This window comes from Ambystoma mexicanum, chromosome 3q (genome assembly GCF_040938575.1).
Source record: "Ambystoma mexicanum isolate Mex_15411 chromosome 3q, UKY_AmexF1_1, whole genome shotgun sequence".
Taxonomy (NCBI): domain Eukaryota; kingdom Metazoa; phylum Chordata; class Amphibia; order Caudata; family Ambystomatidae; genus Ambystoma; species Ambystoma mexicanum.
In genome coordinates this window covers 185686373-185703371 of record NC_090926.1, presented here as the reverse complement: position 1 = coordinate 185703371, position 16999 = coordinate 185686373, and the positions used below count along the sequence as shown (strand labels likewise).

At 46.3% G+C, this 16999-nt stretch overlaps 1 protein-coding gene across 4 annotated transcripts in view; it reads right to left on the bottom strand.

The window, feature by feature from the left end:
* The window catches only part of SENP1 (SUMO specific peptidase 1), a 1568779-nt gene that overhangs the window by 1118771 nt on the left and 433009 nt on the right, over positions 1-16999 (bottom strand). For all 4 annotated transcript variants that reach the window (XM_069653453.1, XM_069653456.1, XM_069653457.1 and 1 more), the window contains one exon: positions 2701-2963. In XM_069653453.1, the coding sequence (XP_069509554.1) occupies positions 2701-2963 (263 nt within the window). The remainder of the gene's footprint in view (positions 1-2700; positions 2964-16999) is intronic.

Genomic DNA, 16999 nt, shown 5'->3' with positions numbered 1-16999 from the left:
GCGTTGTTTTGATTCTATATGCTCTGTTACTCACCTGTACCTGTACTACCAAGCTGAATAAATAAAAGTAAAAAAAACAAAAAAAGCAATATTTGGACTTAACATTACTTGTTACGGTCAATTGGGCCCTTTAGGATTCAAGTGTGAAGTTTCCTAGAGGTACCTTAGGCTTTCTATAGGATTCAGTTTCTCCTAGGAATGAATCGAACAAATATACTACATAAGTTGAGCGGGATACTGGTCCTCAATCGGAGTGGTCCACAATGGCCCAATGTTAAAGATAGGTTTTTGTTACTGAAACACTGTAGAATCTTTCTGCAAGACATTACAGATATACAAAGCTTGTGGTTCGATATCGCTGGTAATTTCAAACTGCTGGCATTCATTCATTGGGTGTTTCCAGAGAGAAAGTTAATGCTGGTTCCTGTTTTCCAGTCTTGCAGCAGAAGTTCAGTGGCAATCAAGAGGTTGTACAAGCAGTACAGACTGCTGTGCAACCACTTTGTGCCAAAGAGAAGAACTTTGGACGCTGGGGTTTGGTGCAGGTGAGCTGCTCAAAAGGCACACCTTTGGACCAGGTGATGTAGACTGTCTAATAAAGTTCAAGGAGGAGATACAATTGTTGCAATCTCGACATTAGGTATCTATTCTTTGTTGTAATTAACCTGTCTGTCTTCAGCAGCAATCGGAACCTTCTTGCCCGTCGTATGCCTGTGTTCAGTCCTTCCGCTTATTCAAACAGGGTCAGCGCATGGACCGTGCACAAAGGTTTTCCTGGCACTTGCCTGCCCCAACTGGTCACAGAAAGGGATTTCCAGTTCCTCAGTTCCCTATGATTGTTTAAAGTCCAGTGTCTTGATACCAGGCTGGGATTGACCACCAGAACAGTTTGTGGAATAATGCTTGGCAACAGCAAAGCTTCCTTAGAAATTCCTCTTTGGGTAGGTGTCTTCTTCTGTACTTTGGGACCAGTCTATACGTTTGATATATGGTATGTGGCATTTATAACAGGCCTGTACACAAGTGTTTATAGGCGTGACAAGACAAGCAGGGGGAAACAAAGGGAGGACAAAATACCGATCTTAGTAGGCCATGTGTCATTCAGATTAAGCAAGTGCAAGGAAGAGGAGAAGTGCCAGGGACATGCGGGGGCGGGGGGTAACATGCAGGTAACTCAACAGCCAGCGGGTGTCTCATAAGTGCAGAGAGAAGGGACTGTAAGGTTGCAGATACAGACCCTTAAGTGCTGGGGAGCCCGAAGGCAGTGCGATGGCAACTTGACATGCAGGAGCTTGGGCCAGAGTTCAGAGGGTGACCAGTGCGTGGAGCAGGCAGGTGTATCAGCAGGGGAAGAGGAAGAGTGAAAGCATAAGCGAAAAGTAAGGTCTTGAGTTGCTACCGGAATCGGTGGTGGTTCTGCTCAAGTTAGGCAGGGAGGCTGTTCCAGAGTGAGGCCCGAACCGAGGAGACAGATCTTCCCCAAACTCACTGCTGGAGAAGCGTCTGATCCTCAGAGAGTTGGAGGTGGATGGGTGGAGAGCTCAAGAAGGAAGATGTTTTAGAAGCAAAGAAGATGGAGGTAGAGCGGTCCCAGGCCCCAGAAAGCTTTGTGTATGATGCAGAGGGTCTTGAAGTTGATCTTTGCAGCCACGGGGAGCCAATGAAGAGATTTCAGAGCTGGGCAGATACAATCCCTGGGCTTGAGGCCAAGGACAAGTCTTGCAGTCCTGTTCTGGATAAGTTGTAAAGGTTGAAGAGTAGAGGCAGGAAGATTTGGAAAAGTTTAATACTCTCTGGCTAAATAGAGAATTGGAGGCATAGGGAAAAATCATCTATCAATCACAGGGTTGAAGACATTCGGCAGCCACCTGATCACTTGTGTTGCCTGCCGCATTCAAGCAGGCTTCTGGCAGATCTTGCTCCCTGAAGTATGTATTTGGACCATGAATCCAGACACCATTTATAAACGGGTCATATATGGTTTTGGCTACTGTAGTCATCGCTCCCCTTGGCATCCAGTAGCCGTGACCAAACATGGGAACAAATATATACAACTCAATATAGCCGGAACAAGGTCTGGCTGTTGGACTCGGTAATGGATTTTCACAGGAGTTTCCTGCAAGCACCATTGAGCAGATGGTACCAGACAAAAATCAACAAAAGCAGCCACCAAAGAGTGGAGCTCACAGTGCGAGAAGAACTGCACATGGAAACTGTGTCTTGGGGCACCAGAACACTGGGTGACCAAATGTATTCTCAAGGGCACAATCAGTAATCGTGTTTCGCAAGGGGCCTTATAGAAGGACTCATCAGGAAGAAGTCAGGGAAGTCAGGGAAATCGGGTCATGGAATGTATAAAATAGTCAGGGTCTTGCACCAGTATTCCAGAGTGGAACTTTCAGTCTCCGATTTTGATCTCACAGATTGATTTATTTGGGTGTTCATCCAGTGACCTTCACATCTGATGAATGCTTCTAGCTATCTGTTAGCGCCTCCAGGCGTTTTGGAAACAGTGTTGCTGTTACCCCTGCAGGACATTATCTAACATTGGTATTTCTGTAGTGAAGAATTCAAAGAAATAGTAAATCTACCAAAAACAGAGAATGAAACGGATAGCTGTAATGCCAACTAGTTGAAACAGTCATAATACACTGCATCAATGTATTACAATACAAATATGAACATACATTTTGCATTTACCTTCAGAATGTGTATCAAGAGTAGCTACGTTTTCTGTATGTCGCTGAGGAGCTTCGGTGATTGGTGATTCTGAGCATGTGCGTTCTTTTGTGGAGTAGGTACTCAGGGGGAATGGTATTTTAGCTTGGTGGGACTGAGGTATGTGTGTTTGTGCAACACTAGCAGCAGGGCCTGCAGGATCAGTACAAGCTTCAGCTGATTTCGTTTTTGCTGTGGACAGTGGCATTGAAGGCCGAAAGATACTGGAATCCAGGCAGCGGGGACTAAAAAAAATAAAATGTAGAGTACCAAAGCTTAGTAATAAAGTTGTACAATGAAGTTACATAAACCAATAAATTGTCCCATTTTCTGAAAATTAACACATTTGGCTAGAGGAAGAGAATAAGTATAAAATAAAACATACAGGATTCATAGCTAATGTAAAACACATCTCCATTTTTAGTTTACATTCTTAAAGAACAGCATCCTCCCTTAGTTGTTCAATTCGAAGTTTAATCATTCTCTGTTATAACAGAATCACAATTTAATCAATTACAGCCACTGTATTTTTAAATGAAGAGGCAGTGTTGCTTGCCTTGCCATGTAATTAACCTAGTTTTTCTGTTTTTAAGCGCTGTAACCGTCCCATGGTACACTTATATTTACTTTATTTCAGCTACATTTAATAACATGTTAAAGATAATACCTGGGAAAATGAAACAAAAAAAAAATAATCTTCAGATGAATACCGATGGTACTTACATAAAATGGAATTCGTATTCAGTGCAACTATTTTCTGAATTCTTAACCATCGTACAAAACAAGTCTTCAATATCACATTTGTGTACAGCCTGAATGAGCATTCCAGTCGGTATCAGGACCACAGTATGAACACAGCATTTCTCAAGTAGAGTACCAAACATGTGATTCCCTTTCACTTCATACCCTCCCACAACACTCCCAACAAACACGAGTCCTCTTTTCTCATAAGCCATCCAATTTAGGGTGGGCATAAGTCTGGTGTAGTCATCAACTCTTGATCATTTGTTCTCAATCCAGTGCCCACCCACCTTGTCCTCCCTGATTCTCTCACTCTACACAGAACCTCTGCTTCTGCCATCTGCCTTGCGCATCCCCAGTCCAAGATTGCACGAGGCGCCTCCAGGGCATTTCCATGATATTGCAATGTGTTGCTTGGCCAGTATTAACAGGAATTTCACCATTTTCTTTCTCATTTTTGCTGGTTTCCCTCCAGGTATCAGTCCCCATAGACTGATCTCTGGGGTACATTCATATGTGCTGTGTGTCCAGGAGTTAATTTTACTATTATCTCAGCCCAGTATGTTTTGATGATTGGACAATCCCACGTCATATGCAAGACACCTGCCGAAGCTCACCCGCATCTAGGACAGCAGTGGGGGATTTGAGGGTTAATCCTATGGAGTCATCATACTCTGTGCAAAACCTTGCATACCTAAATACCTTTTTGATCTGCTCCCATATGCGAGTCCACCCTTCATCCGAAATCTCATACCCCATGTCCCTTCTCCCACTTTACTTTGATCCTTACCTCATGTCTCAGTTTCTGCTCACCAATTCCCCTGTACATTTTAGATATAACTCCTTTGCTCCCACCCAAATCGATCTGCTGAAACAAAGGGTTAATCTCTGGTTCCTCTAGAGTCTCTTCCCATAAGTCTGACAGCCTCTTTACCAACCGTGCATATCCCAGAAAGGAACACATGACGTAGCATATGACTGTCTCCACTGTTAGACTGGCAAAGGCTTTCCTTCCTTATATAGATCTCCTTTCTTTAAGGATTACAACGTTACTTCTCCGCACCCCCATTGCCTTGGAAATGCAGACCCCTCTTATCATCACTTTGAGGGCTTCCCACATGGTTCCCACCTCAGCCACCGACCCTTCATTATTCTGAAAGAAAGCAATTATTTCCTCCCGTATCGTGGTTCAGAATACCACACCCTGCAGTGAATCCACTCTGTCTCCATGTCGGTATAGCCATTCGGTTGGTGATTCCCCTGTAAATTGTCACTAACAGGGCATGTTCTGACACCTTATTATGTGTGTATTCCCTGCCCACAAATAGATAGTCTAATCTGGAGTACGACCTGGGAACTGGTGAATAAAAGGCGTATTCCCCATCATCCCTGTGATCCTCTCCAGAATTCCACCAAGTCCAACTCAGACACCACTTTATTGAATGACCTTGCCGACTTTAACTTAGGTATGTTACCTGTAATAGACCGGCCAAGGGCCGGCTCCAAATAACAATTAAAAACCCTGCCCCGAATAAAAATGTCTTATTCCCCCCCCCCTGATAATGTTAATGCCGACTGGAAGTATTCCTTGTTGTCTACGTTGGGTGCAGAGGCTTTGTCGATCCAGTCTCCCTGTTACCATGAGGGCCCGTACCTCCAAGGCCCCTTTAGTTGTTTCAATGTGCATCATGACCTTTCCATCTATCCAAATCAGAACCCCTTGGCATTTGACGAGTATGTAGATCCTACCAATATGCCACCCCATTTCCCACGAGCCTCTTCCAGGTCTGTCCCTGTTAAGTGGGTTTCTTTTAACAGTGCCACCTGAACATCATGTTGTTGCAAGAAGTTCTATACCTTGAAGCCCCGGAAATTCCATGTCCCTATCTTAATCACCATCAGATCCTCCTAAAACGTGTGCTAGGCTCAGAGTCCTACTTGGCTCGATAGGATCTACTCCCCTGCCCTGATAAATCATCATGCAAGTGCTATGAATTAAAGTGTCTTGTACCTTCATGTGATCGAACTGTTGTACGAAACTCAACCATAAAATGCCCCATCCTCCCCAACTACCAACCACCCTCCCCTCACATACCTTTTCTTCCAGAAACATCTACTGTCGAAGAACATAACTCCCCTTAATCGCCCCCACACTCCTCCCTCCCATACCCCCTCAACCTCCAGCTCCCCCAGATTGCTCCTGAAGTATAAGCTATTCTCGCTCAATTGCAGCATGCTCATGCTGTGGGCCATCCTTGAATCGTGTGGTATAACCACCCAGTCCATCTGCTCCATCAGTATTAATCCTCAAGGGTCGATGTAGCTGTGGTCGGGGGTGTAGCCATACTATCATAATTCTGTGCAATTGTTTTCTCTTTCAGGCACCCCACCAGATATTACACCTTCGAGAGTAGCCCTCTGCATCCTCCTCTCTGTCTTTGCGAACTCTCATAGCTCCCACTAAGCGTTTAACCTGATTCTGTAGTAGTGCCAGCGCGTCTTCTAGACCACTGACCAATTGTTCCGCCTCAGACACTCTTTTGTTGACCTTCAAGTCTGCTGGCACCAAGGAAACATCTACAACCTCTGCCTGGATTTTGCTCTCCAACGCCTTCCTCGAGTGCTATTGCTGCCAAAAGATTTTCCATGGTGACCGCCCCTACTGCCAGCGCAGGTCCTCCAGCCAGTCCATATTTTGTTTATGTTGGTTCGGTTTTACCCCTACATATGCCTCCATTCTTTGTTGCCCCTTCACCATCGCTCCCCCACAGGGATGTAATCTCAAGCTCGGCTCTAGGCATTTATTTCCAATGGCATCGATACGTCTACTTGACCAGATACGTCTTTGCAGCGTCATTCCAATATGTACCGCCTGAGGCCTATTTCAAACTTCTTCCCTTTACTTATTTGCAGTCTAAACCATCACCACTGTGGTCCAAAGTGCAAGGGTGGCTCCAGGGCGACCTTCCTTCACTGCTCCTGCTGGTGATATGGGCAGTGCATCTTCAGTGTTCGACCTGTTATGCCCAGTGCACACACTCCATGCCTTCTCCTTGTCTCAATGGTTCCATCTAACGAGGGGTTCTCTCGCAGCTCCTTGTCTATGCTGCATGCCACGTGTATTCTGCAGAGCTATTGGTCTGTCTGTAGCAGCCTCACCTGCCTGCCCGCTGCTCTGCGGTGCAGTATGGGAGTCCCAGTGTTATTCTCAGAGTTGCGCGCAGGAGAGGGCTCCCCCGCTCGATTCCGTCCAGATTCCCCAGCTGTCAGATGCCTTCCTCCGTCTCGCACACCTTTTCTAAAGCCACGGCATGCCACTCAATGTGCCCTCTGCAAGAAGGCCGACACCATCAAGGAGGTCGACTCGCAATTTCGGCTTCCCTTCTCGCATCAGTGTCAATCTGTTAATTCTGAGGCGCCAATCCGGTCCTCCTTCACTTCTGCTTTGCGTTCATCAGAAAATGTTTGTTTTGGACAGGATGTCCACAGGATAATGTTGGGCCAGCCGCCGAGCTCTGCAGGCTCACGTCTGCATCACTCTGTTGCTGGCCACTTCCCCCTCGTGCAACTGCTTAATCAAAACATGGTACATTTATATGAAAACCTACCCGAAAGTGAAGTGGGATTTACTATCTCAGATACCTTTCCAAATTTCTTCTATAGAAACACGTGTAATGGAATAGGGCTAGCCAATAACATTGGGGGTAAGTGAACCTGAAATAGGTTACATGTTTTTGATAAACAAGCCAAACCAGAAATAGGAACCTGAGGCGAGTCTTACGCACCTGGTCTCAGGCCAGTGGGGCGGAGAACTTAAAGAAAAAGAAAGCCATCCAACAATATCAAAACTGGCTTAAAGAACCATAGGTCCATTTTAGCTCAGCGTGATAGTGAGACTATGTTGAAATTGTTGGTAAAAAGACTTCTGGGGATTAATCAATAGAAATGGAGAAATGCAGGATGCACTCCAATTATCGGTAATAGCTGAAAGAAAATGGATTTCTCATTTCTCCAACATGGTTAATATAGGTAAAATTCAAGAAAAAGTGTGCAGATGTAATGTATAGAGCTAAATGGTATAATTGGGGAGATTATAATGGAACGTATAAGTAAGAGTAATACTTATAGAGCAGCAGGTCCTGATGGATTAACAAACCGGACTATGAAATCATCCCCTTATTTATGGGACGGATAGAATATTTAGATTGTTTAGTGAAGTGCTAAGACAAAGGAAAATACCTTTGTCCTGGAAGACATCATATTTTACCCACATTCAAAAAGGGTGATAGAAATGTGGGTAATAATTACAGACCCATTGAGCTACTGGACATTATGGGTACATATCTTTGCTTCTTTACTTTAAGAAAATCTTGTGGCAGCACAAAATGGCCGGCAGACAGTGAAGAAACACTTGAATGAGCTCCAGGCCAGGCCTTCAAAGGAGGAGAAAGCAAAGCTGTGCATTACAAGCGTAAAGCAGCGCAACGCATTAACAGATCTCTTGGAAAGGAAGCCCCTGCCTCAGATGAGTGGCAAAATCAAGTATAAGCCCTGGAGAGAGGAGTGGACAGCCTCCAGCAGAAACAGGTTGCCCACGCTGTGTCGCATCGGGCGTGAAGCTAGGCATCAGGGGAGGGAGCGGCAGAGACAACGGAGCCGCCAGAACGCCATAGGCCCCCAGGATAAAGGAAGGCACTCCCGACCGCACCCCATCAGGAGCGGTGGAGTAAGTGGCCCCCCCCAGGGTCGCAGGGAGGGCGCATGGCCCCTGAATGCACCGAGAGGCTGGAGAACTCCAGAAGAGGCAGACCGCTGGGATCAGGAGTAAAGATGATGAGAGCCGCGCTGGGAGGCAGGGAGGAGCGGGGGGAGTCGCTGGAGACCGCACAGCAGCTGCTGCGGAGGGGCTGGGGGATTTCAGAAGGAGCGGAGAGAATACGGCCCTCCAATAATTAAAACACACAGCACAAGAACGCTACAGGAGACACCGGCTCCCGCCGACATACACGCGGCCTCCCGCATAATACAAAAGCTGTTCCCTGTGGTGGGGAACTGTCCCTCACCACCACAATAGAAGAGGCAGCATAATAGCTGGGTCCCTGCAAAGACCCAATTGCGGCGGGGATGGAAAAACGGCTCAGAAAGGAACGGAGCAACGCAGTCCCTCCGGGGGCCGGCCTGCGGCTCCTCCTCCCTCCCGTAGGGACTCCTGATCACGGCACCTGCAGAAGCGGGAAGAACAGGGGGCAAAGCAGAGGAGGCACTCCTGGTGCAGATAGGGGAATACCACTGCCCCAGTGAGTAAAGGAGACGTTCTCTGTAGAGGCAAGTGATCCCCCACTCTGGAAAGGAGAGAGAAGCAGACACTGACACCGAGTGCAGCTGAACACTAGCAAAGGGCAAAAGTGAACAACAGGCTCTGGGGGGCATGCTGATGACCGGAAAGAAGGGTAAGGCAACCACAACAGCGCAGGTTGGAAGGAAGACCATAAGAGGGGGCCAAATAGAGAAGTGCTGGGCCAGGCTCACAGAGGAGCCAACACAGAGAACCCAGGGCAAGCAGCAAGAAGGAGGGGAGTCCCTTCGTGCCACACAGGAAGCTATGGCCCTCAGTAAAGACGACCTTATGCGCTGTCTGAAGGGGATGGAGGAGAGAATGACCGCCTCCTTCCAGGAAAAAATGACGGACCTAAAGGAAGACATAGAAAGCTCACTAAAGGAGGTCAGAGAAGAAATCAACTCCCTAGGTAACAGAGTGGACTTGACGGAGCAAGGCCCGGCTGAAATGGTCAAGGAGGAACAGCAGAAAGAAGAACTTCTGGAACAGATTGCAGTCGCCACGCAGAATCTGGAAATCCAGGCTGAAGACTTGGAGAACTGCTCCAGACGGTCTAACATAAGAATAAAAGGCATGGCAGAATCAAACCCAAGCACAGACCTGAAAATTATAGCCCAGCAATGCTTTGCACGACTCATGGCGGATCTAACCCCATAGGAGATATGCATCGAAAGGATTCACAGGGTGGGCCCCAAGAGAAGTGGCGAAGGGGTCAGACCTAGGGATGTCTTAGCTGCATTGCCAGTGTATGAAGTAAAAGAGGATACTCGGAGCAGCCAGGGATCAACCTAAGATTACGATCAATGGCTCCCAGGTGAGCCTCTTTCAGGACCTCGCCGCCACCACACTACAAAAGAGAAGGTTGATGGGCCCAGTAACAAGCTTCTTATCAGGGAAAATAATTCCGTATAAAAAGGACCTTACCCTTCGGCCTGACATTTCCATGGGAAGGGAAACAACAAAGAGCCACTACCTGTGCGGAGGGGTTGGCAATTCTGGGCTTGGAAGATGGAGAGGAGGACCCTAGGGGACAAAGAAGGGGGGCATTACAACAAAGAAACATGGGAATGGTCCACCACGCAGGGAAGGAAGGGATCTAAATTGAAAGGCCCCCAGAGGGAAAGAAAAGGAGAGGGGAAAGGAGACTGACCTGCCTACCCGAAACAGAACACAGGAAATGGGGGCGCTTGGCTGGGAATGAGGGAATAAAAAGAGGACATTGCACAGACTAAGGGGGGCCTGAAACGGGAAGGAGCGAGGCACTGCTTGGTTCTTCAGATGGTTGACGAAACCACAAGGGTCCGGGAAGAAATATGGGGCGCTCTCCACCCGATAAGGAGGCATGCTTGTTTACAGAGACCTACCCGGAAAAAGGGGGGCCCGCGGAAGGGAGGGTGGGGACGGAAGTGGAGAGGGGGATGGGGAGGAACCACAAAGACAGACGTAAACAAAAATAAAGGGCATGGAACCGAGAAGGGACACAAGATGCAAGGGGAGAAATCAAACTAATGAAACCACTGCTGATATTATCTCATAACGTTATGGGGGTGGAGTCCCCTGTAACGAGGAAAAAGACTGCACAACAAATAAAGAGGGGCGGGGCAGACGTCATAACACTGCAGGAAACACACATTAAGAAAGGGGACAGCCACAACATACATATACATCAATTCTCCCAAATCCACCAGTCAAATGCAAGCAATAAGACAGCAGGGGTACTTGTGGGCCTGAAAGACTCTTTGGGGGCAAAAGTACTGAAAAGACTAACCACCCGAACGGGAGATTCATATTCCTACATATCATGCTAGAGGGGAAAGCGATGACAAAAGGCACCATCTACGCCCCAAATGTAGTACAGGACGGGTTCCTGCTTCAGACATTGGGGAAATTGGAAAGGTTTGCAGTAGGGGAGCTCTTACTTACAGTGGGACTCCGAAGAGGATAGGATCTGAGGGTGCGCAAACAAAAGACAACAATCATCAAAAGCAGTAAGAGACGGGTTTGCTGATTTGGCGATTAGGGATCTATGGCGTGTGAAAATGGGCCGGGAACCGGGCTACACTTGTTACTCCCACGTACACCGTACCTTCTCCCAAATAGATTATGCATGGGGCTCTACAGGAATCCTGGGAACACTGGTATACATCAAAGTAGATCTGGTCGCTCTTTCCGATCATGCACCCATGTGGATCGCTCTGGGGGGACTCAAACCAGACAGCCCTCTATGGTCATCGAGATTACCGATTGAGCTTCTTAGAAATGAGGTGATGCGGGAGGTGGTATGGGACAATATTATGGAATACTTCAAATTAAACGACACGCAGGGAGTCGCCTCAGGGACAGTCTGGGATGCTTTCAAAGCAGGAATAAGTGGGGGAATCTGATCTCCCTTGGGGCAGCCCAACGGAAAGAGTGATCAAATGGAAAAAAGACCTGGAGGCAGACCTGGGGAAGGCTCGGCTCACAAAGAACTAGTAGAGGGCAGGGGCAGGGAAAAGGCAGATAGAGTGAAAGAGGCCCAGAGACAACTTAATATGTTTAGAATCGCAAGAGCCAAAACAGCCCTTATAGGCCTTACGCAGAGATACTATGTTGGGGCCAATAAAGCCGACAGGATGCTTGCAAGGATGCTAAAACAGAGGGGGCAGAGTCATATAGGGGCTATCAAACAACCAGATGGGTCCATGACCACCGACACAGATGAGATCACACAGGCCTTCGCAGCATATTACAAACAACTCTATTCCTCAGAACACCCAAGTGAACCCAGGATAGTGGCTAGCTTCGACAAAGTATAACTCCCTAAAATCTCCCGAGGAGTGCAGGGGAAATCTTGATAGGGAAATCACGGGGTAAGAGGTGAAAAGGTTGATAAGTAATATCCCATCCAACAAAGCCACCGGCACCGATGGATACACGGGGCAATTCTATAAAACATTCTGCATTGAGTCAAAATATTACCTTACCCAACTATATAACTTATTCCTGGGGGGAGGAGGGGTGACCTGCACGATGACTGAAGCTACAGTAGTAGTGTTCGAAAAACCTAATAAGGATCCCACAAACTGTGGGTCGTATAGACCAATTGCTTTACTCAACACGGACGTAAAAATATACACCAGAATCCTTGCAGAGAGAATAAAGGGGGTGCTGCCTGAGGTTATCAGATCAAATCAATATTGATTTATTCCCAGGGTGAGCCATCTCCTGGAAAAGCTGGAAAGGAGCCGGCTGCCTGCTGCCCTGATCTCTCTCGACGCTGGAAATTGGACAGGGTGGAAAGGTCCTATCTATTCCAGGTAATGGAGCGAATGGGGTTCGGCCCAGACTATATACAGATGGTAAAGGCAAATTATAGAAACCCGTCGATCAGGCTGGCAGTGAACACGCAGATCTCAGAAATCATAAAAGGTAGAGTCCGGAACCAGACAGGGATGCCCGTTATCCCCCCCTACTTGTACGCTATCTACCTTGAACCCCTGCTGTTTGCGATTAGGCAAAACAGCTAAATTAAGGGGGGTCCCATCTGGGGGGAAATACACAAAACAGCCGTATACGCGGATGACATGCTCCCGACGCTAGCGGAACCGATATCCTCCATCCCGACCCTAGTAGGAATGCTGGGGGAACAGGAAGGGGTATCAGGGCTTAAAATAAATATGGGCAAGTCGGATATGTTAAGAGATCGGGCTCCCTAAGGAGATGGCCGCCGTGCTGCGGAGGTGCTCACCCTTCCTCTTGGCAAAAGGCTATATAAAATATCTGGGGATTAAACTAGCAGCTTCTCAGCGCTTTACAAGGCACATTTTCCCGACTTGATCTAAAAAACGCAAGCAGATCTTGCCAAGTGGTGCCTGCTGCGGATTTCTTGGCTGGGGTGCATTAACAGGATAACAATGTTGACCCTCCCTAGGCTCTTATATAAGTTCCAGGCCCTCTCAATAGCAGTCCCTATGAGCTTTTTCCACACATTGAATTCGATAATCTCCAGATTTATCTGGCACGGTAAACGACAGAGGATAGCCCTAGAACTCCTGATGGCCCCAAGGCAAAGCAGGGGGGTTGGGGTTGCCAAATCTATTAAGCTATTACGAAGCCGCATAGTTGAGAGTAATACAGGATTGGTTCTCTGGTAATGAGGTCAAAACCTGAGCCAGGATGGATAGAGCGGTTGCGGGGGGTCCACTGGATGGGTTACTGTGGCTGCAGGGAACGGATAGCCCCCAGCGCTAGGCAGAGTAAGGTACTTAGGGTCACATGCAATATTAGTATTCCGTCCCCTCCCCATTCACATATATGTTTAATAACCCTGCCTTCTCCCCAGACATGTGCAGGGGGGGATTTCAGTCAGTGGAAGGAGGGGGGGGGTGCATGAAGAGCTGAGAAATAGTATGGGAGGGGGACATCGCCAAATTTGACGATTCTAAGATACAGATAAGACTGCAGGAGAAAGATCGATACGAGTATGTCCAGGTGAGGCCCTGGCTATGCCAGAAGGAGATCAGGCAGGCAGCGACCAGACGAAATTTGAAACCTTTAACACCACGCACTCGAGGGATAAACACTTGATCTCTGATCCGTCTTCTATACTCCTAGAGGGAGCAGAGAAAAAGAAGTGGCCCTATCAGAAGGCCTGGGGGACACGCTGGGGAGAACGATACCAGAAGGGACATGGGAGAAACTCTGGAGGAACATCCCAAAAATGACTAGATCCCCACCAACTCGAGAAACCTGGTACAGAATGATGATGCAATGGCACTAAACTCCCAGCAAACTTCATAAAATGTATACAGCGGCGTCAGACGTTTGCTGTAGAGGCTGTGGGGAAACCGGGGACTGGGAGAATGTTTGGTGGGGATGGCCCAAATGTAAAGAATTCTGGAGAGAAGTCACAACAACCCTGCAGGAGATGGTCCCAGAGGTTTGCCCCTTGACAGTAGGAGTGACACTATGCTGCCTAGCGGATCCGGAACTATCGAGTATCTTTAAACCACAGAGGATGACATTACTTATAGCGGCATGGCAGGTTATTGCCAAAAATTGGAAGCAGAAAGACCCACCCTTACAAATTAGTTGGCTATGGAAAACCTGGGACATTCTGGCTCTAGAATGGATCACATACAGGATACAAGGGGATGCAGATAAGTTCCACAATGACTGGGGAGAAGTGTTATCCATTTTGAAAAGCAATTATGTTCAGCAGTGGTGACCACAGAATATACAGATCCTTGATATACAATGATGGACCTGAGGACCAATCACTTCACATTCCTTGAACAGATTGTTAAACTCAAACTTCTCGCTCCACAAATGGTTCCTAGCGGTAGGGAGGGTGGGTTGAAACTGTTGATAATTTTTTGAGGAAAATGGCAATAAAAAACGTTTTAAAAAAATAGAAAATCTTGGGTCTTGGGCATATAGAGCAAGGAAGATAAATAAGATGTAAACAGGTTTCAGCAAGATCTAGGGACTCTCGTTAATGGCCTTGCCATAAAAATACTTCAACAAGAAGCCTGGTCGAGAAAAACTAAATTATATGTGGCTTTCATAGACTTGACGATGGCATTCGACAAGGTCAATAGAGGAAAACTATTGTCTAAACTGAGGACATGGGGACTGCCACTGTCAATTGTGGGCCCAATTAGGGACATACATACGGACAAGCAACTGTATGTGTGGTTACATTCTGAGGTATAATTCTCAAGCAGAGTTCCAACTTCCAATGGCTTGAGACAAGCCTGTGTTCTGCCTCCTTTATTGTTCAGACTGTATATTTGTGGTATAGGGATATTTTAAAAACTATAAGAGCATTTCTTCTTCAGTTAGTAGAAACCCGGATGCACTGGCTAGGATATTCTGATGACTTAGACCTGTTTGATTACACCCCAAAGGACTAAGTCGCTCATTCAATGCAACAAAGGACTATGTGACATTAAATGGTCTAGCAATCAATGAGGACAAATCCAAAATGATGGTCTTCTCTAGTAGGAAATATAACATTACTAAGCCTAAGCAGTATGTGTGGAAAATTCATCAGCATAACATGCAACGGTGGATGAATTTAAGTATGAGAGTCTCCCAGATTCTGGGGAAACAAATATTTGCCTCTATACAGCATATATTATTAATCAAAATAAAGCAAAATTTTCTTTGGTCCCAATGGTACATATTTACAAATCTAAGGTGATTCCAACTAAGCTGTATGGAGCCGAGGTTGTAAACATTAGTGACAAAATGTGGTGAAATCAGCTTGAAGGTTTATTATGGAGGGGAGTATGGGGCATAACCCCAGTCTCTACCAATTTCTTTAATCCAATATGAAGTGTGAGCCCCCAAGGCAACGGCTATAAGAGGACATAAATTGGGCACTAAATAATACAGTATCCAAAGTTCTATTTCATTGTAATGCCTAAACATAATGGGAGGCTGATTTATGTATTCATAACCCAAATCTGGCAAAGAAAAGATTTTATTAAGCAGATTGGATGAACACACGCTACCAGGATCTCTTCTTAAATTTAAATTCCCAAATCATAGGAGAATACATTTCATGAAATTACGTTTCACTTTATACCCAACATTGGAGGTTTTGGGAGCAAGATCAGGGGTTCAAAGACTAAGCGGAGCATGTCCTTGATTGTCACAGTAGAGAATTTTATTTCAAATATTTTGTGCATAGCTTTCACATTTATTTGGACAATGTATTCTGGCAAAGGATCTTAGCAGTTTCCCCTACTGCACTGATATTAGCTGCTATTCTTTTTAGATTACAGATTTTTTATGGAAATGTATATTTAATATTATTATTACTAATTGTAATATAATGGAAAAATGAATGAGTATTTTTCCATCTCGTGCAAGGTTTACAATGTATAAACCAATTCACAGATACATTTTAAAAAATTATGCTGTTTATAGCAGCATATTGTAGCAAAGAATGTTTGTAAGCAGTGCTTCTACATTATAAGATGTTCAAAGGTGTACTCTAATGAATCAGAGGTGATCATCCCAAAAACCCTGGCCTGGAGCCCTTCTCATGTGGCCAAGGAAAGGCAGCCGCTATCTGATCTTGACCCTGCGGGTGCTATTAGGTGGGAGAATCACATGGGAGGAGGTTCAAGTCAGGAAGAATGGGAGAACATTCTGAATAATTTCCCTAATGATCATAATGTTTTGATGGCTTATTGCAGAGTTGAAGATTCTGAGGTTAAAACAACTAAGAACATTATGGACATCAAGTTCCCATAATGCTCTTAACACTGAGACATGGAAGAGGAATGCAGAGTTCCTAAACCGTAGTAAGTGGTCTAGTTGTAGTAATCACCCCCACCTGAGCAGGACCTTTAAACATTTAAAGGCCCTTCGGGTGCAAGTTAAGGAGCAGTGTGAGCCGTGGAAGCTGTGTGAGCAGCATGAGCAGAAGCAGGAGAAAGCAGAAGCGGGGACCGGCATGTTGCCAGTAGCGGGACGGCGTGCAGGGCAAGCAGCAACTGGCGGAACTCCAGGAAGATGCAGAGGCTGCACAGCGCGTAGCTATTTGGAGGCCGGCTATCCCAGAGGGGAGAGAGGCTCTATGTGGCCTGCATCTTGCTTCAGTGAACCGTTGTCACCGAAGCGTGTGTGGAGCAGTGGGTGTTCCAGTGACAGCCAGTGTGAGCAGAGAAAGGCGAGCCAGCGCTGTCAAATATCGACGAGGGCCCGGCGTGTAAGGAAACAGAAGCAGCAAGTCCACCGGAGCTGCCACTACAAACCAGTGAGTTGGGCTACTAGAGGTAACCCCGGGGTGCTCCAAAATAGACTGCTCGGTACAAGTGCAAACTTTGAATACCGAACCAGTAAATTAAAGCGAGTCGGAGAATATTGTAACCCGCAATGCCAAAACCAAGAGGGGGCAATAACTAAGCAAAGTAAATCTAATCTTCCAAGAGGGAGATGGCGAATGAAAGAACACTATAATCAGTATCAAAAAAGCCAAAAGGACACAATTAAAGAGCAAAAGGGATATTACTTGTTTAAAGAGTGATATACAAAGGTACATTATAACCTAGCCAAATATAAAGAGGGTTGATAAAAAGAAATCAGAAACTGTAGGACAAAGGCCCTTCTTGTAGAAAGGATCAAGGGGGAGAGAAGTATAACCTGCATTGCCCAAGGCAAACTGATACTTATGAGAAGTATTGTCTTTTTGTACTGTATACCTGT